General features: G+C 40.1%; 1 protein-coding gene across 3 annotated transcripts in view; it reads left to right on the top strand.

Annotated features, from left to right (window-relative positions):
• Positions 1–25841, top strand: part of PCDH7 (protocadherin 7) — a 1191840-nt gene that overhangs the window by 604272 nt on the left and 561727 nt on the right. For all 3 annotated transcript variants that reach the window (XR_013220074.1, XM_077279933.1, XM_077279931.1), the window contains exon 2: positions 4360–4576. Coding sequence is in view for 2 of the 3 variants with exons in the window: in XM_077279933.1 (XP_077136048.1) it covers positions 4360–4576 (217 nt within the window). In the remaining variant the exon portion in view is untranslated. The remainder of the gene's footprint in view (positions 1–4359; positions 4577–25841) is intronic.

Raw genomic sequence — 25841 nt, 5'->3', positions numbered from 1 at the left:
AGCTATGAAATCTAGCAGATTATCATAACTTATAGAGCAGTGGTCAGTACCTGGGCCATTACAGATTAGCAGCTCCTAGTGGAGCACAGTTTGTACTGAAGAGTCATTTTTTTATCTGAAGAATAACTGGGAAAATCTCTATTTCCTGTATAGTTTAAGCTCTTATAGTCACGGGGTCCTTTATTTTTTTTCTCCTGTAGAGTGTGAGCTCTCATCAGCTTTGTCCTCTCTCTTTCATAGTGTGAAAGCTCTTATGGTCAGTGGGGTCATCTCTCTCTCGTCATTAGAGTGTAAGCTCTTATAGTCAGCAAGGTCCTCTCTCTCCAGTCCATAGAATGTAAGTTTTTATAGTCAGCTGTGTAATGTGTCTCTCTTTCCTATAAAGTGTAAGCTTTTATGGTAAGCAAGGTTGTCTCTCTCCTGTAAACTCTTATTGTAAGTGGGGCATTCTCCCTTTCTCGAAGGGTATGTGCACACGTTGCGGATTCTCTGTGGATCCGCAGCGTTTTTTGAGGTGCAGAAACGCTGCAGATCCGCAATTGATTTACAGTACAATGTAAATCAATGAGAAAAAAAAAATGCTGTGCACACTTTGCGGAAAATCCGCTGCGGAAACGCTGCGGTTTAAAAGAAGTAGCATGTCACTTCTTTTTTGTGAATCTGCAGCATTTTTGTACCCACTCCATTATAGAAAACTGCAGGGGTAAAAACCGCAGCAAATCCGCAAGAAAACCGCAGCAAAAACGCGCAAAAAAATGCTGCGGAACCGCACAAAAAACCGCAGGTGCGTTTTCTGCCAGGAGAGACAGAATCCGCACCAGAAATTCCTAAGCCTAATCCACAACGTGTGCACATAGCCTTACTGTTTCTCCTCTCTCTCATGTGAATTTTCTGAGCAATTTCAAGCTTTCCAGTATTGAGATTCACTCAATATTATTTGAATCAATTTTGGGGTAAAATTTGCCAAAGCTGGTAAATTTGATTTTCAAATATCCACTCATCTCTAGCCACCTACCATGTCATGTAAGATCAAATACCAATAAAAAAAATAGCATTAAAGTTTGAAAAATGTAATCTATAGTACAATATTAAGTCAATTTAGCTTTAATGAATTGATAAGAGACCGTCCTGATGAAATGTTGGGCAGTTTAATCAGAAATTGGACTAAAGTCATGGGCTAATTCTGGTCTTTGCATTCTTTTTTGGGGGGTTCATATACATTATCATCATAATAACCATGTGCAAATGGATGAGATAAGAGAACAGTAACTAAAACAACTGTATTGAATCACTGACTCTTGCTATAGGTATTCGCAAAATCCATCTCAAAATCCATCTCTTGCTTTGAAACTCAATCAGTACAATGGCACACAGCTATGGTGTGATGGAAGGGAATCCGGCACTAAACGGTTTACCTATTTACTGTAGCACTTGTGTAATACCCATTCCTAAAAGGAGCTCAGAGCTTAAAGTTTTCATATCTCCTATAGAGAGACTCCTATAGAGTAATTTAAGTTCATATGTAGCCAGATATCCACATCTGAGGAGAAGCCAGATTTATTGGGTTTGACAACTTAGAGAAACAGAGTCCTCATATTTGAATGTCTCGCTATTTGCCACGTATATAGAGCTTTAAATAAGGTGTAAGAAGTATGGAACTTTCAATACTGCTAAAATTACGATGACCTTGGAAAGTATTTTTATATCATCCCAGCACTGCAATCAATTTGGGTGATCCCTTTGGGTGTAGTGTCCAATGTTCTCTGCATTCTTCTCCCCAGCCTTCCCCTCTGTTTTCTGAGTGACAGCTGATACGGTTTATGGGTTGGACACTACAATTTTCACTAAGAGAAGAGAGGAGGATTTAGAGAGCGTTCGGTACAGGAAACTAAGATAGGGTGTGGGGTCCTATAACGAGACCATGAGCTCTTGCAACTGCTGTGCAATTAGGGTTAAAATGAGTTTTCCTATGACCATTACCTAGGTATGTTTAAGTTGCCTTCACCACTAACCTATCTAGTTCTGTCTCTAGTATTTAAATACCAGAAATGATTATAGACTTTCTTTAAACAGACTGGTGGGCTCTAATTGAAAACAAATTAATTATTATTATTATTTATTATTATAGCGCCACTTATTCCATGGCGCTTTACATGTGAAAAGGGGTATGCATAAAAAAATTAGAGCAATCTTAAACAATCAAACTTACGACTGGTACAGGAGGAGAGAGGACCCTGCCCGCAAGGGCTCCCAATCTACAAATATGGCTTTTTGTAAGATTTTTGGGTGAAAAATGAGTCTGTTCAAACCAAATACATATGCTCGTTGCACCCATAGAGAAGCCAAACCAATAGATAGCAATTTAGTTGATATATTGCCCTTTAGAGGACTGTTTAAACCAGGCCAAATTGCCCAGTGCACCATTGGCATGGCGGAGGAGTTCTGTGCACCTTCTCACTTACTTCTTTGCCATCTGTCTCCACTCTGCTCTGGCTATTGCCACAACTGTCAATCAAGAAACAGGGATCAGAGAAGAAGGGAAACTCCATGGTCGCCCATGCCGAAATAGCACTGGTCACATACTGCCAGATTACCTCAAACGGGTACTGTACACCAACTAAATATTTTTCCATTTCTGATAACTGATGTAGTAAGTAGTTTAGATGCTCTCAGCAACATTGACTGGAATGGATATGTGTAAAATTCAGAAAGAAATATGAACTCATTGATATAAATGAAATAGATCAGCCGTACACATTTATAAATGTTTCTTTTTCATCATTCTTTGCCATGAAATTAAAGATTTTATTTCACAGTCACTTCCATTTCTTGTGGAATCAGGATAGGTCTGAATTTTCATTCATGAGATATCAGCCTCCTACAAGAAGATAAATGACTGTGCCCATAGTGTGACCAATACTATTATTCCAGTATTTGTAACCCATTGCAGAATTTGCTTACTGTGTATGTTTTATGATCGCCTAGCTAAATCTGTTTTCGGGGTATGAACATCACAAGCAAACCTTGAAAAAAACTGGATCTTTGGACTCTTCTGTATATAGTAGATAAATAAAATGCAGTAGATATAAAAATGTATAATATTAAACATAGATTGTAAGCTCATTAGGGCAGGGACCTTTCTCTGTGTCCTGCTTTGCCAGTCTATTGCAATGTCCATCAGTGTACTGACTTTTTGTATCTGTACATATTCTATATTGTTCTTAAAGAGAACTTGTCAGCACAATTTTGTAATGTAAATTAAAGTCATGGCTGTTATGGTGCTGTAATACTGATTACATTGATACATTTGGTGAAGAAATCAGCTTTGTGGTTCTTCTGTAATCACCATTCAAAATTTTCTGCAATGTAGATTTTGGTGCACAGAGGCTGGACTATGCACTGGGTCTTCTCCTCCTTGTCTGGGATCCCCAACCCCTCTGCAGCTTTCGGTCTTTGAAAGACAAACAGAGGAGGCAGGTCATTCGCAGACCGGAAACAGGTGGATGGGGCGGGGGAATCACAGACAGGTAGGAGAAAACCAAAGTGCACAATCCAGCCCCTGTGCACCGAAAACTAAGTAGCAGAAAACTTCAAATAATGATTAAAGAAGAACAACAAAGTGGATTTGTTGACCAAAGGTATCAATTTAGTAGGTATTGAAGCGCCATTATACTTATGTCTTTACTTTACATTACACTATCGTGCTGACAGGTTCTCTTTATTTCCCATCTATTTTCATACAGTACTGTTTATACTTAAAGGGATTGTTAGGTTTAAAATGAAAAGTTTACATTCACTCTGTGGGACTGCAGACTTTTGAATTCTCCCAGCCCACACACTGTACGCTGCGAGGATTCACCAGTTTCTGAGATGAGAACGGCGCTGATGTATGCAATATCCATACTCCTGGGCAGAGCCCATCTAGTGGGCGAAGCCTCGTTCCATATAAGTGCATGGAGCGAGAGCGCGGTTGTCCGGTGGGCATGGCCTCGCTCAATACACTTGTACTGCCCGGGAATATGCATATCACATACATCACCGCCATTCCCATCTAAGAAACCAGCGAATCCACACAGGTGCGTTGGGGTGATGTAAAAGTCTGCAGTCACACAGAGTGGCTGCAAACTTTTCATATTAGACTTGACAACCCTTTTAATCCAAAATGATGAGTTTTTCAGATGTAGAGGCTGAGCGTGCCTTTCTTACAATGTATTCTAACTGTTAGATCTTTACATACATTCTCTAAATGTAGATGTATATGTAGAAGTTTTCCTGCTCCTGTTCTTCAGCTCTGTACAGTTGACAGCACTGCCTTTATTTAGAATTTTCCAATGACATTCAGAATCTTTTGTCTTACAGCCATTTCGTAGAGTGACGTTTTCTGTTGTGAGTCAACCTCAAGACCCTCATCAGGGGTCATTGCAGAGTTGCTATGACAGTGGGCTAGAAGAATCTGAGACGCCGAGTAGTAAGAGCTCTTCTGGACCAAGACTGGGTGCCCTACCACTCCCAGAAGACAACTATGAAAGAACAACGCCGGATGGCAGTGTTGGTGAGGCAGAGCATATGGAAAATGGTAGGGATATACACATACACATGTGCTCTAGGAGAGCAAGTATAACTAGAACTAGTTTTGTTGCCATTGTTGGTTTATGATTATGTGAAGTACACATACTAAGTACATGCAAATCAGATGTCACACTGTAAATAGCCATTTTCGACAATATAAATGTATCTGGGTTTGGGGGTTTCAATGCATTAGATTTGGATTATAACTATTACATGAAGAGATACTGAGAATGATCAGTTTTGCATACATCATGGGAACACATATTGGTCTGATATATAGTAATAGTCTAATGTTAAAGGCCTTTGTCTCTTTAATTATTACAGACCTCCAACAAATCCCGTGTAGTCTGACCCAAACACACTTCCTTCTATTGTCCCCCTACTTCTTTCTAACCAATCAAATGAAAATTAGCAAAATGTGTGGGAGGAATGAGGATCAGACTACAATGGGTTTCTTTGTAGTCTGTTACCATGAAGACACTTAGGTCACAAAGGTGTACATACTCTTTAAACATCCTGTTAGTGGTTCATAACTTGATTCATTTTATGCTTTAGCTTGTGGAGTTTCTTGCTTGCGTCTGGTACATAGTAATATATATATATATATATATATATATATATATAATGTATTATAAATCCATCTACCTATTATTCCTCTATTATAACATGATGGTATGAAATGACTATATTTGTCCATGTTTTCAGCCCTAGTTCTTTTAGAAAGTAATAACTGATAGAAAATGAAAGTAATATATGCAATAATGTTTACATGCAACTCAATATTACTGAATCTCGAAGATGAAGAGTTCTCTAAGTGCCATGCTATAGGATGATCCTATAGATATGGTTGAAGGTTGTCATGGTAAAAGAGTACATTGAAATTAGTGCAATGCTGACTTACATAGGCAAGTCATAAAAAAGCCTTGCCATTGAAGAGAAAAGATGCTTAACAGATCTTGAAAGACAGGACAATTCAAAGGCATTGGGGTCCAACACAGAGACGTGAGAGATCCTTGAGCTGAACATGCCAGCCAGATAATAGCATTTCCAATAAAAGAGAGAAGAGATTAGACAGCTGAATGATGTCTGAAATGACTATATTCAGACTTTATATTTACAGAAGTTTTCTTATTATGTACATTCAAAATAAAATTAATGACAGGTCTAGAAGTATGTAAGTGTCGATACAGAAGCTCTTGCCATACATAACTATCTGCATATGTTTTGAGTAGAGATGGTAGAAGGCATCCTCTAAAGATTCTTTTGAGATTCTTAGTGAATTTATAATGCAAAAAAAATGAAAAAAGAAATTACATAACAATATACTGCCTATTGGTAAAAGTGTGTTACGCTTTACAAAGGAGGAAGTCAACGCTGAACCTATAATACTTATACACTCCTCAACATCAACACTGAGGAAATAAAGTCGTGGAATTGTGAAAATGACAATAGAAATGTTAATGATATAAAAATGATGAAAACAAGGAAACAAAGTTTTCAAAACACCTCGATGTATTCAGTAGCGTATATGACTGCCATGTGCAGAAATCTCACTTACATGCCTTTGCATTCTATCAATGCGGTTATTAATGGTTGTCTGAGGAATATGCTGCCACGTTGAATGCACTTGGGCAAATCATCAAGATCCACTTCTGGCAGTTTTCTTTGCAGTTGCTGACCAATGATGTCCCAGATGTGCTCGATGGAAGACTAGTCTGAACATGTGGCAGGCCATGATAACATATTTAGACCATGAAGGCTGCTCATTGTAGCATGAGCAACTTGTGGCCTTGCAATGTTGTCTTGATAGCCAACTCTTGAGACACGTTGGGGATTTGACCATGCCACTTGTTCCATGACAAAAACAATGTAAAGGTGAAATGCTAGTGTATACTGAATGGAATTCACTGTTAGAGCGGTGAGACTCTGGAATTCCTTTCCTGAGGAGGTGGTGATGGCGAACTCAGTCGAGGGGTTCAAGAGAGGCCTAGATGTCTTCCTGGAGAGTAACAATATTGTATCTTACAGTGATTAGGTTCTTTAGAAGGACGTAGATCTGGAGATTTATTCTGATGGAATAAATAGCTCAAGCTATCATACATTATGCGACCCCATACTATAAACCCAGAAGTAAGACCTATGTAATTTTCCCTTCTGAAGGTTTTTTCATTTAACTCATACCACCATTTTCAGAGGCTATCATGGTGCAGAGCATGACAGCAATAGAGTCTGGAATGGAGGTCTATCCTCTTCATTGATGAATCGTTCTTTTGTATTGGATACAATGACAGAGGGAGATTATTAAGAGGTCTTCAGGTCAGTGTTAAAATGATTTGGTTGTGGAATCAGTGGGGTCACCGTTTCTCCAAAATGTCATCATTTCTCAAATGATTAATTTTTCAGCACAATTATGCCAGGCTGCATGTTACTTGTGTTATTATGAGCAGCCTGCAGTGTTCTACCATTGCTTGCAGTGTCTACCGACTTGTCTCCCATCGAGAACACCTTGATATCATTGGTCGCAATTACAAAGGGATCTATAGTTCATTTAGCATAGCAGAACATTCCTCAGAAAATAATCAATAACCTCAATGATAGCAGCCAAGATGAGTATGTATGTGTATTTCTGCACTTGGTGCTCATACTTGTTTCTGAATATATGAAGAAGTTTAGAAAATTTTGTTTCCATTTTTTCATAATTTGCATATCAATAACTTGCCTATCAGTGATGAGCGAACGTGCTCGGATAATGTGTTATCCGAGCATGCTCAGGTGTTATCTTGGGCATGCTCGGATAATATGTTCGAGTTCCTGCAGCTGCATATTTTGCAGTAGTTGACAGCTGCAACACATGCAGGGATTGCGAAACAAACAGACAATCCTGCATGTGTTGCGGCTGTCTACTGCCGCAAAATATACAGCTGCAGGGGCTCGAATATATTATCTGATTATGCCCAAGATGCCCGGCTAAGACCCGTTCGCTCATCGCTATTGCTCGGATAATATTGTTATCCGAGCATGCTCAGGTGTTATACAAGTATCTTGGGCGTGCTTGGATAACAGGCCTAACAAACAGGTGTTTCAATTTTAATGTTGAGAAGTGTATATAATAAGGTGCCACAAAATGATATCCCCAATAATTTTGTTAGAAAAAAATTGTACAACTTATAAGCTTGTATTGGGCATACAATGCTTTGCATATTCTGATTTAAGTCATTATGGGCATTTCAAATTTGTCTACATTTAAAGCCACAAGAAACACAAAAAATTTACAAAATTTGCAAACATCTTACGGCAAACACATTAAAATACATAAATTATTCGGTATTGTTTGCTATCTGTATATTTTAGAGTATGAAAAATAGAAGTTGGAAAAGGTTAAGCATAACTTTTCATTAGTGAGTGTTATACCTGTTATTACAGACGTATTTTATGCAGTAGTGACAGAAATGTTAGGTACTCTTCATATTTTAGGTGTTTTTCTTCAGTATGCATTATTTCTGGAAAACATAAGGCTATAACTGTGGTTGTTTGTCAGGTTGTGCCTGTCGTGATGTCAGAATTCTGATTCAATCCAAACAGATGGTTCTCTCTTGCTGCTACTCCTTCCCCTCTCACATCATGAGTTTCTTATAGACTATGACATGAAATTCTTCTTCCTTCTACTTTTCCTCCTTCCTGTCTAGTATTTACCGTACTAAAAGGACTTTTTTGGGATTTAGAACAGAGAACTGGTGGAAAGGTTGCTGAAAGGTGAAGCTGGATATCTCATACTTAAACTTACAAAAGAACTGTCACCAAAGATTTTATTGCCTGTGTAAATGTATATGTAGTGTGGTGAAAGTAATGTGATAATGTACTCACCAATCTTTGTAAAACCAGGTTTCCAGTGCCGCTCCGGTCCTCTTCTTACATGACGGCTATTCCGACTAGCCGGATCACATTGGGGTTTGTTTCAGAACAGTAGCTGTTACAATATAAGTCTATTGAGTATCATTGTAAGGGCTCATACTGACTTGTGAGAAACTCGAGTGAGTCTCGCATGTTAATACCCAGCGCTGCTGCCGGCACTCAGATCGGAGCGTGCGGCCGCCTAGGAATACATGCAGCCACCCGCTCCGCTTCTGAGTGCCGGGTGCAGTGCCGGGTTTTAAAAAGCGAGACTCATCTGAGTTTCTCACAGGTGAGTATGAGCCCTAAAAGTAACTTCCGGCTGAGACATAAACCTCTGCGTGATCTGGCAATCGATATAGAAGTCATGTAAGTGAGAAGAGGAGTGGAGCAGCGCTGGAAACTAGAGACAATGACAATCAGTGAGTATATTACTGCATTTACAGTACATTACATACACAATTACACAGGTTTAAGCCATAAAAATGTTGGTGCCAGTTCTTCCTTATTACCATACGTTGCCATTTGTAATGAGCGAACATGCTCGGATAATGTCTTTTCTGAGCATGCTCTGGTGTTTTCCGAGTTTCTTGGGCCTGCTCGTGTATTATGTTCTAGTCCCTGCGGCTGAATGATTTGCGGCCGTTAGACAGCCTCAACGCATGTGGGAATTGCCTGTTTGTTAGGGAATATAATACGTGAGTACTCCCAGATGCTCAGATAACACCCGAGCGTGCTCGGATAAGACGTTACTGTGCATGTTCGCTCATCACTGGCAGACAGGCTCCGTGATTACAGAAATGATTACAGATGTTTTATTCTGAAACCATGCAATATTTCAGAGAAAGCAACTTGAAAACCAAGTGTATTGCCAAGTTTTAACACTAAGATTCGGATACAGCTTTAAAAAAGGCTATTACATGCAATATAACGCAATTTTATTTTAAAGTACTAAATTAAAGGAATAGTATGATTGTGTGCACTTTTGTATATTTTAACATACAGAGGTAAAGTACATATAAAAATTAAGTACATATACTCACATCATCACCAAGGAGCTTTTAAACATCATCCGTCTGGAATATCAGAGAATCAACACCAAGACAGAGAATACCTGAGAAATTCACAACACTGCATGGGTGTCCCCACTTATGCAAGTATGACAACCCTGTACACGTGTAAGTACAGGTACCCAACATTCTGCTTCTGTTTTAGTCATGTTTCTCTGGTCTTAAATAGTGATTTACACGATGTAACTCTGATTTCAACCTCGCCTTCTAGTGGCAAGCTTTTTGGATAAAATGAAAGAGAGATACAAGGCAAACATCAGACAATGGGGTCAATAAACCCATAGAATATAAAAGCTCACAAGAATTAGATAAGTCCACAACAGACAGAGGTTAAATAAACCTCCAGGTTTTACAATAACAAACAACAAACAGAGAGAAATATAGAACTATTTGTGAGGTAAAAACTTTCAGACAAGAAGTAAACAGTTCTCAAGATTTTGTCACAATGAACATTGTCTGTCTGTAAATGTATGACCAGCAATGCTACTGTGTCATGGTCTGAATGCATTCTGTGTATTTCAATGTGGATTCAAATATCCAGTTTTATGTTCACACTTCACAGAGCCAGGTACAGAAGAAAAGTTTGCTAATCCTCCTTGCGGACCCCCCAGCCCCTGAGTTTGGCTTTTTTCTGAATCTACGCTTTCTTTGAAACACCACAATGTTGTAGAATAAAACATAGCTCTCTGTCGTGCGGGCAGCATGAAATGACTGACAGGTTCCCTTTAAAATTCTGCTCCCTTCAGGTTTATGAATCCAGTTGGCAATGCAACTTAACGATTGACAGCTATATCTGTATTCATGCCTCGGGGGTTAAACAAGTACACATTGTTATGCCTACTGTGTCTGAGGGGCAGAGCACCATGCACAGGGGATCTAAGGAAGTATCCTCATGCCGTGCACTGCCCCTTCGTGTCATAGCTACCTGCGGTCAGAATTGTATTATTAACTCTATGGATCTGTGGATACAAGCAGGGGACTTGGTCGCCTGTTATATAAAAATATACATACTATGAAATGTGAAGTGCAGAATAATAAGGATAAAAGTTACGCGTGCAAAGATGGACGCTAAATATACAAGTAATAAATAAAGTAAAAAATATTTATTAAAGCTGAGGAAGAAGAAGTGGAAAGAGATATTCTTAGATCTGCTTCTGTGGGAAAATGCACTTCTACAATCAGGGCTGATAAATAAGAAAAAGTTACAAAACTGGGACACAGAACGCTGCAGTCTCTTTAACCATATTCACTGTATAGTAAAATCAGCGCTGCGGAGAAATACAGGGGCCAAAAGGCAATAAAATCCAGCGGCCCACAGTCTGCCCCTACAGCAGCTCGGGCAGCACGATTGCAGGCATACACTTCCAATGCGACCCACAAATAGTCTAAATTATAGTGGAGACTGTCGCTTCTCCAATGTCATGCTGAGAAAAGCAGTGTGATATTGCAAATGTACAATACTTTGTCTCAAAATATGTTATTTAATAAAGCAAATAAATAATGACAGGTCATCTTCACACAGACAACATGGGTAGCTCTAAGTGCACCATTCATTTTACAGATGGGCCAGAACCACATTTTTTTTTTATTTGAACTCATTGATCCCTGGTTCTTTATGTGCTTTAAAGCAAATCCGTTACCAGGTTTTTTCTACCCCTTCTGACAGCAGCATGATGTAGAGAGTAAACCCTGGTTCCAGTGATCTATCACTTACTGGCCAGCTTTGATAATATCACTGTTATCGCCTACAGATCTAGCAGTTCTCTGAATGCTGAGCTCTGAATAACCTCGCCCACACTACTGATTGGCAGCTTTCTGTGTACACTGTGCATAGGCAGAAAGCTGCCAATTAGTGATGTGGGCTGGTTTATACAGAGTTCATGAATTCGGAGGACTACATGGCAGCAGGGTTATTAGTCTTTAAGTGATAGCCACCTGGCAATAAAACATCAATTTTATTAAAATGACAGCAAGAAGGTTGGTAACTGACATATTTCTGGAATTGGGGTCATCATCTTGCTCCTAAATTAGGTGTCAAAAACCTGATGACAGGTTCCTTTAAATAACTTACTAATTCACCAAAGTTCAGAAGTCTTAAATCCCCCAAACACATTAGATAGCTGTCAAGGAAATGACCATTGGGATGACCAGTATCTCCCCTAACTTCTCCATAGACAGCAGGGCGCGCTCCTGCATTCTCTAGGAGAGGGCCACTACCGGGCTCCTGTGGCAGCAGATTATCGCATCGCCGAACAATAGCATCGGTCAATGAAGGTCCATTGGATCGATTACTCTTTCCCCAGACATTATCCATCAGGGGAGAGTCTGGAGGCCTCCATACCACCTTTACAGGGTCAGATGTGATCAGATGATGTCACAATCAATGTCTCATTAACATGTCTTACAGATTCATGTCACACAGTAGACTTCTAACGGCTGCATCTATGGGCGCCTATATTTAGCCATCACACTGATCAAAACACTGATGGTAAAAATGGCGACATGGATCAAAAACTGATAAAACACTGATCCAAAATACTGATGACATCTGTGACATTTTTTTCGCATACGTGTTTATACAATTGTGTGTGAATCTGAGAATAAGACCCAATGCCTCATTCACACGTCCGTGCTTCAACACGTATGTAAAAAAAATAGGTCCTCAGTGTCATTCATGTTGTTCACGGATATAGACTTGTATTGCAACATTTCATCCGTGATACTGGAAAAAACGGCCATGTCTCCGTGAGTTTTGCATGGACACATGATCTGAGAAATAATGCGGACTTGTGACCAGCACCGTACATTAAAATGGGTACGTGCTTATGTGCTCTATCCATGAAAAAAACAGATACAGCGTGTAACTGCAACACGGACGTGTGAATGATGCCTCATAGAGAATGTCACCATATAAGTAAAGTTCCTCACAAAGATGTCAGATAATGGCATACGAGTGCACTTAGGTACCGCTGTATAAATGAGGCCTCCTTCACACGTCCGAGGTTCCAGTACGAGTAATATCTGCTTTTTTTCACGGTTCCCACACGGGCCCATTATTACCTATAGGGTTGCTAACATGTACAGTATGGTTTCTACATGGAACATGCGTCCGTGCAAAACTCACAGAGACATTGCTGTTTTTTTCCGGCTGCACAGATGACAAGGGCCAATACAAGTCTTTGGGTCCATGAGAAACACATTCAGCACACGGATAATATCCGTGTGCCATCCGTGTGCCATCCGCATGCCATCCATATGCCATCCGTGTGCCATCTGTGTTCCATCCATATGCCATCCGTGTGCCATCCATGTGCCATCCGTGTTCCATCCATATGCCATCCGTGTGCCATTCATATGCCATCCGTGTTCCGTCCATATGCCATCCATGTGCCATCCATATGCCATCCGTGTTCCATCCATATGCCATCCGTGTGCCATCCATGTGCCATCCATGTGCCATCCATGTGCCATCCATGGGCCATCCATGTGCCAACCATGTGCTATCCGTGTGCCATCTGTGTGCCATCCGTGTGCCATCTATGTGCCATCTGTGTGCCATCTATGTGCCAACCATGTGCTATCCATGTGCCATTCATGTGCCATCCATGTGCCATTCATGTGCCATCCATGTGCCATCCATGTGCCATTCGTGTGCCATCCATATGCCATCCGTGTTCCATCCATATGCCATCCGTGTGCCATCCATATGCCATCCGTGTGCCATCCATGTTCCATCCATATGCCATCCGTGTGCCATCCATGTGCCATCCGTGTTCCATCCATGTTCCATCCATATGCCATCCGTGTGCCATTCATATGCCATCCATGTGCCATCCATGTGCCATCCATGTGCCATCCGCGTGCCATCCATGTGCCGTCCATGTGCCATCCATGTGCCATCCATGTGCCAACCATGTGCTATCCATGTGCCATCTGTGTGCCATCCGTGTGCCATCTATGTGCCATCCGTGTGCCATCTATGTGCCAACCATGTGCTATCCATGTGCCATTCATGTGCCATCCATGTGCCATCCATGTGCCATCTGTGTGCCATCCATGTGCCATCCGTGTGCCATCCATATGCCATCCATGCGCCATCGATATGCCATCCGTGTGCCATCTGTGTGCCATCCATGTGCCATCCATGTGCCATCGATATGCCATCTGTGTGCCATCCGTGTGCCATCCATGTGCCATCCATGTGCCATCCATGTGCCATCCATGCTCTCTTCATGTTTAATATTAAAAAAGTATTGGAGAAGCTTTGTCACTTATTTATTAATCCAACCTGAAAAACACCGATAACTGATGGTAATAACGGAGACATGGATGGAGAACACTGACACCGCTACCGTCTTCTTTTCCGTACGTGTGTAAAGACAGACATGTGAATGGGGCCTAAGGCGGCGTATCTACATGTGACAAGCTCCGCTCTGTTACATCTGATTATTATGTACTTATTAAGGCAATGTATATTTAAAATTGTCAGGGGGTGGGGGGCAAATATGGCAACATATCACATTCAGAGATAATTAACGTTTTTTTTTGCGTAACTTTTAGATTAGGGCGTAAGGGATGATTTCATAAATATTACAAGTTATAGAAACCCACATTATTTATTCCTTATATTTCATGGCCCTATTCTTACAGCCTTTTCAATGAAACCTATACATTTTTTCGGACCTCTGTTATTCTTCCCATAGATTATTGAAAAGAGTATAAAAAATATTCAGCGCAGTGCGAGCCGCACCGTGGGCGACCGGCTTAATTAAAACCCATCATGACTTGCAACTGTATTGTATACCTGGAACCGGACCAAGTCTTAAACAGCTTTGGCGTGGAAAGGCTATAGGGTGAAATTTACGATCAGGTTCAGGAGTAATGAGCCGTGACATAATGCTACCACAGGCATGACAGGCCACATTAAAGTGCAATCCTATTTAGTCATTCCAAGAATATATGTATTTTTGTGCCAATAGCTTTCTACCATTTCCCTTTCATCCGGTCAGCGCGTTAAACCATCAAGTGTATTTTTTTTTCTTCACTCGCAGAACATTTCTCTCCACTCAATGATCAGAATTCTGATCTACAGACAAATGTTAAAGGTAAAGTCCTAATTACCGCAGCTTACTGGGGCTGAGCCGAGGTGGACGGGGGCACAACGCGACCGAGACCGTGTCAAAAGTGCACTCACAAGTCACGGCCTGGGCAACGCAAGGAAAATACCAGGACTTTTTACCATTTATAACATACTTCACGGCAGGTGAAGCCGTGTACTCAGTGATTTAATGAGATTTGGAATTCCCCATTCAGGTCGCACTTAATAAGATATAAATATGCTCCTTTAAATACATTTTTTATGAAGAATGTGAGCACGGGCCCCGGATTTCTTATTCAAGAGAAATGGCAAATCATTATTTTCTATACAGTATTAATTATTTAGTCCAATTCATACTAAATTGCAGTAAAGTGGGCCAAACAAACTGGTCACATTGTTATTGTATATTCCGATTGGATCTAGTGAATATTTATAGTTATTTAGAATTCAGATTATCATTTCTTCATTAAATAATATTTTTAATGTATTTTTTTTAGATTCAGGTATTTATAATTTTTCTTCCTCATTGTTTGTATAGCGCTTATTTAGTGTTAATTAACGCGGACCTGTTATTTGTCCTGGCATCTGCTTTACTAAATGATTATATTCCCCAGGATATATCAATTTTGGAGCATATTTTTGCTATAAAGCTGCATTGTGCTGCAGGGGCTCAGTAGGAAGGACCGGCAAGCTGCAATGTTATTTCATATGAAAATAGATTGAAAGTATGGTCTTGTTGCCCTCATCAGCAGAGTGATGAAAATTTGTCAGCAGGTTTTTGCTATTTGATCTGAGAGCAGCATAGGGTATGGACAGAGAGTCTGATTCCAGCAATGTGTCACTTGCCCAACAGCTTGCTGTAGTTTCATGACCAGCAGTATTTTGTCAGCAGCAAGGACTAGGTATCACATGCCACCCAGTCCTGCTAATCTGTGTAACTCCGCCCCCCACCACTGATTGGCCCGTTGCGGACAACGAAGCTGCCAATCAAGGGTGTGGATGGGGTTATACACAGCATGGCATTTCAATAAGTGGTATCTCGCTGGATTCAGGTTCTCTACCCCTAGATAATCTGATCGGTGGGGGGGGAAAGGTGTCACATCCCCACCGATCAGATATTGATGACTTATCCTAAGGATAGGTGATGAACGGTAAAGTAGTGGACAACCTCTTTAAGTTCTAGGTATGTGTTTGGGGGGGACATCACACACAATCTTGACCAATGAGGGAGATATAGCCAAATATTCAACCGAAGAATAAGTTAGCTTAGTGACTAAGGCTGAATGGACCACTAATCAAATCTAAAGCAGTCTGCAACCATCAAGTAAGATCAAAATAATATGTTCAAAGTTGGCTAAATGTGTGACTGAACACAACAAGTAAAAAACAATAATAGTAGTCAAGACATTAAAACACGTGAGCAGACACAGCTTGTTTTGTAGAGTGACGTTTCAGCCTCAAGGGTAAGATATATATGTTATCCAATAAATATGGATAAGAAAATACAGGAGTTATGTTTAAATGTGCTGACACAGTAGATATGCGGACTGTATATACTGTTATTGCATACATAAAGATCAGGACTTCATCAGGAGAATGACACTGCACTTTAATATGTCATGTAATAAATAAAAAATAGAATATGCCTATATATATATATATATATATATATATATATATATATATATATGTATACAGTATATAGTTCATGTGATAAGTAACCTGATATTTACAGTGGCCTTAATAATGTGCAAAAGTCAATGATCCTCATATAAATAAATATCAGGATAAATAGAATACAGACCATGTATGCAGCATGTACAAGCAAGGCTTCTTCACACGCTCTTGTTTCCAGTATGAGCATTATCTGCAGAAACTTTATAATGTATTTATTTATCCATACTGGAAAAACACAGATGACACTGATCATAAAAACAGGCACACAGACACATGTACTATTTTTTCACGTATGTGTTTTATACAGATCTGTGTAGCAGGTCTAGGACTGTGTGATCTCCATCCCACACTCCACTAAGTGTTTCGCTCATGCTTCTTCAGGGAGTGGGGATGTGGATGAGGGAGAAGGAATATATAGGGTACAGACAGGTGCAAACCAGAATACCTGGAGGAAACCTACACAAATATGGGGAGAACATACAAACTCCTTGCAGATGTTGTCCTTGGTTGGACCTCAGCACTGCAAGGCTACAGTGCTGCTAACCACTGAGCCACCGTGCTGACCTACATTAGAAAATGAAATTTGTATTGCATTATAAACGTATAATGACTGGATGACATCTTAACCTTGACTAACTATAAATAGTATGAATAATAGTTAATAGATGGAGGTATAAAAATGAAAAGTTGGATTACATCAATGAAAAGGCACAATGGGACTAATACTCCGACTATCTAATCTCAGTATAAACGATATGACTGTCTAATTGGATTGTGCAGTCTCTTGTCATAGAATGACATGATCACAGGTGACGCTCGTTAAGTCATCGTTATGCGAGTGACATGATCGGAACATTTACTGAGATCTGTTCTTATGGAATTTTTAACATAAACATGTGACTTGCTCAATGTTGCATGCTGTAATGCCCTAAATATCCCTTTTGCTTTCAGTTCAGCATTTTCCAAGAAAACTTCTCATTTCATACGTGCGCTACCTCCATATACAGCTGCCGGCTTGTGCAAACTACTTATTTAACATTTGCTCCTTGAGTGGAATGAAAGAACTTTTTGCAGTTCAATTGAGACAAGTCCCTGATTACAGCTTTGAAACCATAAATCTCGCTCTATAATGCCAGTTGTGTTGCTTGGATTTGAATTCTGGTAATTTCTTCTACAATATTAATGGATCATTCTGACAGGAGGAGAATTGGAATTGAAACCTGTCAAGTATTCATTTGTCACATTTAATTGGAATCTAGGTAATCTGCGCTGTTTTGCTTGGCTAGGTTTTAATCAGGACTCGCATTGGATTTTTCATTTGACTTCCCTATAGCAAGAATACTTTGGAAAATATCCGGCTCCTTAATTGTGATTGTCTTAAATATTTGCCCCCTTTTATTAAACAAACGGAAACAATAAGCTTTCACTTAATTGATTTGATAGTTCTCTTAGAATATTTGCAGAAAAAATATTTTGCAAAATGCAATAGTGACCTAATAGGTGACTGGGAAATAAAGGTAATCAAGCCAGTAGTCATGGTACAGCAAGCGAAAATAGAGCAGATTAGCAAAAGCAAACACAAGTAATGAAAAACTGCTCACAAAAGCTCTGATGCGCTGGCTAAGTTTCTGGTAAAAATGGAATTGTGGTAGGCAGAGCTGCTAGCTGCCCATTATAACAAATTCATACAAGGTGGTGTTTTCTCGTGATTACAAATGGTTAAAACTGCAAAGTGCTTGGAAAAAGAAAAAACTTTACAATCCATTTCTTATTGAAAGCTCTCATTGTTCCAAATAATTGAGGAATTTTTAATTCTACAGCTCTTTTCCTAGGTTACAGGTCACCTCTGCAGTCTATCAGCAGTACTCAGTCTCCTTGGCAAAGCATGCAGCACATACAAGCTATTTCCAATAGAGCTTGTAAGCACTGCTTTGAAGTTGGCTTGATTGCTGGATTCAGTTAGTTTCTTCCCCCATGCTCTTTCAGTGCTTCAATAATAAATCTGCCCCTGTTTGCTTCATCAGACATAGCACAGTTCGGTCGTGTGGTGCTATGATTTGCTAGTCTGAACTGTTAATTAATCAGGAATGCCTGCACGCAAGAAGCAGGAGGCAGGGATGCAGTGCAATCTTAATTAAGAACCTGGGAGAACCACTGTAAGTGGCATGAACTACAAACCAGTCAACTGTTATCCAAAGGCCCAATAGTACCCACTGAACTGTTTCAACGAAACACAATAAATGCTGCTGACTAGAGAGGGGCAGCTTTTAGGAAACACTCATTAAACTTTTTATTGGTTGAACCTGGGAAAATGTATATGTAATGTATGTGCATTAATATTCTCATGCATTGCTGGTTTCCACAATTCTCAGCCCTGCTCTGGTCCTCTTCTTGGTCTTGTGATCTCTGTTGCAATGTTTCAACTCACTGTAAAAGTGCCTTCCAGCTCATGCATTGGAATAACCATCATGTGACCCAGAAGAGGATCACAGATGTGCAGGAAACGGTGGAAGATGGTGATCAATGAGTGTCACAGGTTTACCACGACAGAGTGGAGCCAGAAGACAGCAGCGTCTGATTTCTCCTATTCCTGCACTGATTAGAAGCACTTCATCTTTATATTAAACAGTGTAAGTTTCTTTTAGCATTGCAGGGGTTAATCTGTTAGCTTTCCTGCATTAAGACACTGTTAGCCACTCCCATCTGCTATTTAATCTGGCTCCTTGCTAGCACTCATTGTCAAAGTAGCTTTTCCTGCATGGCTGGAGGTGGTTGTTGGTTATTATTAGAGAAGGTATTTGGTGGATTTATCTGTGGCTGTTGCTTTTTTGAGTGTGTGATAATTCTCTTTCTTTTCTACATTGGTTTAAACCAATCCTCCACTCCCCAGTGTTTGTGTGTATATATTTGTATGATTGGTGTTTTAATTTATCCCTGTTCATATTACCTTGTTAATTTGGTTAGGGTATTATGTTACACTACTTCTTCCCTCTTCCTTGGGTGAGGGAAGGGTACAGACTGAGGGTGAATTTAGGAGCTAATGCAAGGTACATGTCCCTTGTGTCTTTACCATCAGAAGTAATCCAAGGAAAAAGGCAAGCTATGGCACCCCTAGGGTTAGGGATAGGGAAGGAGCCGACACCCGACAACAGCCTTGTGACCATGAGAATATTAATTCACCAACACTGCCAATATATTTGAACAGGTTTAGCATCCAAAGCATCCATGAGTTTTTCTTTAAAGGGAGTCTGTCAGCAGGTTTTTGCTATGCAATCAGAGAGCATTATAATTGTTTTGCCCATTCTGCAAATTCAGTGCACTGATCTGGCATCAATCAAACATCAGTTTGGCAGATACTATATACTCACAAATGGCACCCTTACAAAATCCAGCTACTGCAGCATCTCAAGAAGGATGACCCAGATCGGAGAGCTGAATTTTCAGAATGGGCAAAACAAAAATTGGAACCTGACCCTCAGTTTACACAGAACATTATGTTGAGTGGTGAGGCAAACCTTTTTTGGTGGGCCATTTATATGAAGGTGGAGTGAAAATGGAGGTGGCAGGAGCCTGTGGTCCAGAACTGGCCTCTTTCCCAGAACCACCAAGGACCATATTCAGACCTGAACCCAGGCCACAGCCTTCTCTACTCAGGTTCTTATGGATGTGAATGGGAGAGCAAAGATCCAGGAACTGGAGAGTGGACTGCGGGGACTAGGCTGGTCAGAAGAGTAAAGGAGGCGAGCCAAGACCAGGGCTAGAAAAATGCAAGTTACTGACAGTTGGCATCCCAACTGTTGCATTGTTGTTGCATTTGACCGGCAGCAGAGATAGGGTTCCATTGAAGAGTTTGGGATCCGTCATGATGACATCTCATTAAACCAGCAGGCAGCAGAGAAAAAACACATGCCTTGAAGGTTGCAAGAGCTGATGGCCTGAACCAGTGTCACATTCTTCAAAATGGAGAGGCAAAATCGCTGGTATGTGGTGGGTGTGATCCGAGAGGGAGGAGAGCAGGATGAACCCTTCTTGAGGAATGAATGGGCCTGGGAGAGGCTCCTCGAGGTGACTCGAGATGAGGCTATGACCACCCCTGAGAGATTGCATTGTCTTTGGGGTTCCCCACCTCCTGTGCGGGAGCAGGCTATGGTGAAGGTGACACAGGGGGTCTGTCGCCCATTCCTACATGTTGGGAGCTGTGGGACTACCAATTGCAATACACTTACACATAAACAACTGGAAATCGGGCTCCAGGAAGGAGAAGAAGATGCGAACACCTGAAGAAAATTACTGTATTAGCTTCTTTATAATGCCATGCCAGCATGTGCTTGAACTCCACTGCACATGCTAGCAAGGTTTAATGAGCAGCAGAGGCCAGTTGTGAAATACTAGCTCCAACATGACAGTCGCTATTTTGGTCTGTCTCTGTACATAACAGAAAACATGGATGTTTGACATTTGTGCAGTTCTCTAAGGCTTTGAGTACTCCACAAAATGGTGCACGGCAATGATGCCATCATCAGCGCAACAGCTTCTGTGCCTATTTAAACAGTTGCTGCAGACAATTAACCATGAAGCTTTGCATGTGGACCAAATGGAGATGGATTGGGTAATGGATTGGGTAACAAAGAGGACATAAATCCTAAAGAGAAGGAGGAAAAAGAGCTGGCTAGTTTAACAGAGGCTAGTTACCACACAAATTTTGTCCCCTCTCGCTTATGTGGATGGGCTGAGGAGAGGAATGAGGAGGTAGAGATGGAGGATGAGATGAAGAGTAGTCATAAAGGTGGAGACAGCGAAGTGTTGGCTGTAGGAACCTTGACACATATAGCAGACTTTATGTACTTTTCTGTGACCCTTGCATTACATTCATCTTGGCCAAAAAAAGTATACTAGTTATTCATCCTGCTAGACCTACAGGGCAAGGTAGAACCTTGCATCTCTCCTTCCTGAGGTAGAGAGGTCTACTAAAATTATGTTGTAGCAGAAGGTTACTGTGGAAAATATGTTGGAAAAATCTCCATCGAATAACGAAAGAGGTAGGGGGCAAGCTTCCTTGCTCAACCAAGGACGAGAAGTGAGGGAGACCTAAAGCAGAATCAGAGGTACACTGTCATATGCCTGGGTCAATTGCATGACACCATCCCTGCATCCAGCATCCAGACCCTGATGATCAGGTATTTTTGATAATGAGGGAAAAATTTTTTAAGATGGTTAAGCAATACTTGATCAACAAAACCAGCATACTCCCTAGTTCCTCTGAGACCTTCAGCTGTTGGGTGTCAAAGCTGGAAACCTGGCATAAGCTATCCGTCTATGCCTTGCATGTGTTGTGCTGCCATGCCACTAGCATCTTGTCAGAGTGGGTTTTTAGTGCCACCACTGAGATCAAAGCATACAGGTGCTATCGCCTGTCAACAGAAAGTGCTGATAGGTTTTCTCTGATAAAAATAGACAAAGTTTAGATTAGCTCCAATTTTCCACACCACCAGATGACAGCAGCACATAAAGTATTTTTAATCTCCAATATTTGAATGAGGCCTACCAGTTGTTACCTTCAATGATCTATGGATGACTGGACGACCCTACTAATAATTTTTTTCCTGGCTTTGCACCTTGTGCGAAGCATTTGTGAATGTAGGAATACATCAACTACGGTTTCAAAATATTTTAATGAAGCCCTCCAGTTGTTGTCTTCAAAGGTCTATGGATGACTGTTTTAACCTGATTACCATTTATTTATGGCTTAGCACTTTGTTCAGAGCCTTTATAAGTATAGTAGCATGTAAACTACACTTTCTTAATATTTTATTGAGGCCCTCCAGTTGTTGTCTTCAGTGGTCTATGGATGAGCCTGCTTATAATTTTTTTCCTGGCTTTGCACTGTGTGGAGAGCCTTTATGAGTGTAGGAGTACAACAACTACACTTTGTTCAGAATATTTAAATGAGCTACTACAGTTGGTGCCTTTAAGGGTGTATGGATGACACTGCTTGTGATTTTTAACAGGCTTTGCACTGTGCAGAACTTTTATGAGTGTAGGAGTATCACAAATATACTTTGTTCAGAATATTTGAAAGAGGTACTACAGTTGATGCTTTCAATGGTGTTTGGATGAGCCTGCTTGTCATTTTTGGCAGTCTTTATGAGTCTAGGAGTACTTCTGCATAACAATTTGAACAAAATGTGTCTAAAACAGGGTGTATCTTAGTCCCTATTCCATCACATTTTGGGAGTTCTTGTTTCCTTCATAAATTATGTAAATTTTTTGTAAAAAATTTCAATTTTGGTTTACTTAAATTATTTTTCTTTTATTAAATGCTTTTTTAATTTTGTCAGCATTATACAGGAAATAATAATTTGTAAAATTTGCTTCCCTGTAATCTCCAATTTCTCATTGATTTTAAATGTTTCATTATCAGTCTTTAAAGTGGAGTAAAAGTGTGACACTATTGTTTTCAGCAGCGATCTTGGAGTCATAGATGCTTCCAGGGACCTTCCCTATGCTGTTCGCCTTCCATTCAGCACTTTTTTCATCCATTTCAACATTTTCACTATCCCCTAGACCTCGATGTTGGGTTTGTTGGAAAAATGCCTGGATTTCCCATTGACTCCCATTTTACTTGTTACTCGAAATGGGTATCTGAACAACAGAAATTGCTCGTTTCGAGAAACGAGCATCCAAATTTTTTAGTGCTCGCTCATTTCTAATTACCATGATAAGTCACATGTTTAGTGAAATGAAGTTCAACTGTGTGGAATCTCAGTGTTACATGGTCTGTCAGTATATACACACCTTTTGTGAAAGATCACAGAAGCTGCAACACCATTAAGCAAGATGCACCACTAACTAAGTGCAAGTCAGCAATTGATTTATTAAAAAAAAATCTACTCTCTGATGATCACTAATAATAGAGATAAAGGAATGCTTAATGTGGTAGTAAGGGAATAATTGTACAAAAATAAATCTGGAGTGAGTAAATATATAGTGCCTACTACCAAGAAGCCGGACGAGTGTAAGAATATGTGGACAGTTGGAAAATTATCAACCACAAACAAAGAAAGCACCGCAAACCGACCATAGAGTCCAATATAATGTTATTTTATTAATGTATAATTACAGTAAAAATGGGGGTACAAAACAGGGAAAATGAATGCAGGTAGAAAAATAAAGATCACAGTGCCAAAATCCAAATGGTACAGGAAAAATGTATAAGGAGAACAAGGACGCACACCCAGAATAAAATACGATGGAAATAAAGCTGGGTGAAACACAACAGTGTATGAAAAAGTAAGAACTCAATAGGGATCATAAGTGCATGAATACCAGGTTATGCTGACAGAAAATCTAGGTGAGTATCACAATTATTGTCCTGGTATGACCAGTGGGTGTGTGACATCAAAATGGTCAAAAAAATCAGTAAAACCACACAAATGTGTAGAACAACCAGTGTTCTAAAGTAAAACATCAAACATTATCAAATATTAAATAAATAGTGACATACTGAAGCAAGCAATAACATGGCAGGGTAGGTATAACAGTGAAGGAGAGGCAGAAGATCTCAGTGAGAAAGTAAGAAATGGTATCAGTATGGAAAATCACTCACAGTGAGACTGTAGATCCCTGGCTCATGGATGGTGTCTTCCCAAATGCGCATTTCGGCTCTTTGCCTTCATCCCTGATGACCCCCCGGAGCACCTTCACATCTGTTATCATCAAATAGAAAGAACATGGTGCCACAACAAACCTACCAGGGGGGTTCCGCCCACCAAAACTCTCAACCCAGGCAAGTAGGGCATTAAACAGAAAGCACAGAAACCAAAGTAAACCTTGAAAAAACTGCAGAGTTCCCAAGCAGAGACTGGAATATCTGTCCATATGATCATAATATGTCATACTCCATAGAGGTGGCTTTTATTGAAGAGTGGGCAGACAAAAACCTTTAATTACACACAACAATTGTAAGGCTTATTTTGACTTTGCCAAAAGACATGTGGGAGACTCCTCAAATGCATGGAGTAAGGTGCTTTGGTCAGATGAGACAAAAATTTAACTTTTTGGCCACCTAGGGAAACACTATATCTGGTGCCAAACCAACACAGCTCATCACCTTAAAACACCATCCCCACAGTGAAAGGTGATGTCAGCCATATGGTGGGGTGTTTTTCAGCAACAGGGAAAGGGAAAATGGTCTGAGTTAAGGGGGAGATAAATGGTGTGAAATACATGGATATTCTTGAGCAAAACATGTTTCAGTCTCTGAGTGATTTGAGACTGGGACGGAGGTTCACCTTCCAACAAGATAATGACCCAAAGCATACTGCTAAAACATTATTTGAGTGGTTTAAGCAGAAATGTGTAAATGTTTTGGAGTGCTCTAGTCAAAGATCAGACCTTAATGCAATTGAGAATCTGTGAACAGACTTGAAGATCTCAGTTCACCAGAGAAAACCATCTAACTTGAAAGAGCTGGAGCAGTTTTGCCTTGAGGAATGTGCAAAATTCCCAGTGGAAAAATGTGGAAAGCTCATATAGCCTTATCCAAAATGACTTGTAAGTAATTCATCCAAAAGGAGGCTCTACAAAGTACTGACTTTAGGGAGGTGAATAGTTATGCACAATCAAGTCTTCAGTTATTTTGTTCTCTTTATTTTTTGCTTCACAATTAAAAGAAAGTCAAATGTTCACAGTTGTAGGGCTGTAGGCATGTTCTTTAACTGATGCAAACCCTGGAAAAAAAAACAGTGAAATTCAAGGTTGTGAGGTAGCAAAACACAAAAAATGCCAAAGCGGGTGAATATTTTCGAAAGCCCCTGTATATGTAGACTCTGGTTTACATGGTCTGCAGAATTGTCTACCTCACATTGAGCGTTCCACCTTCAAGTATTCTAATGTACAATATTTATCCTACCTACAAAGAGACACACGCATATTAATTATACATTCATTTGCTCCTATTTTGTTCATTTTTTTTCTGTAAAATTAACTCCCGAGCTTCTAGAGAAGTCAGAATGCAATTTTTTTCCATCCCGTTTGCTTATGTTGTGTCAAAATGGGTTATGAGATGACATTCAGATTTATGCACAGAAAATTTATTGCAACACATTAAAATGCAAATACTGCCATTCGTAAACAGCTTTGGTTACGTGCTTGCAATGTATACGTCCAGATTTCAGAGATTTCTCTCCGGAATGGAATAAAATATGACAGACTGTTTTTACTTTTTGTGTGCATGTGTAACAGGATCCCTCTAGCCTATCATTGAGAAACATATTTTCCTTTTGCATTTAATGTAATACTCAGCACTTTAATGAAATGGTGAAGACAGGCGGAGGATGCAGGAATTGCACAATTACCTTTCTGGTAGATGTAGAACTTCTTAAACATCGGGATTATTTACTACATGTGTTCTTATTTTGGGGGTTGGTGAGATATAACATATTGGGATTATGCTATCCTAAACTGACAGTATGAACTAAGCACCTAGCATTGTAAGAGACATAACCATTATAAGAATACAACAGTGTAATTCAAAC

Source organism: Ranitomeya variabilis, chromosome 1 (assembly GCF_051348905.1).
Source record: "Ranitomeya variabilis isolate aRanVar5 chromosome 1, aRanVar5.hap1, whole genome shotgun sequence".
Lineage (NCBI taxonomy): Eukaryota > Metazoa > Chordata > Amphibia > Anura > Dendrobatidae > Ranitomeya > Ranitomeya variabilis.
Note: the sequence above shows the minus strand (reverse complement) of the source record. Positions and strands in the feature narration are given on the sequence as shown.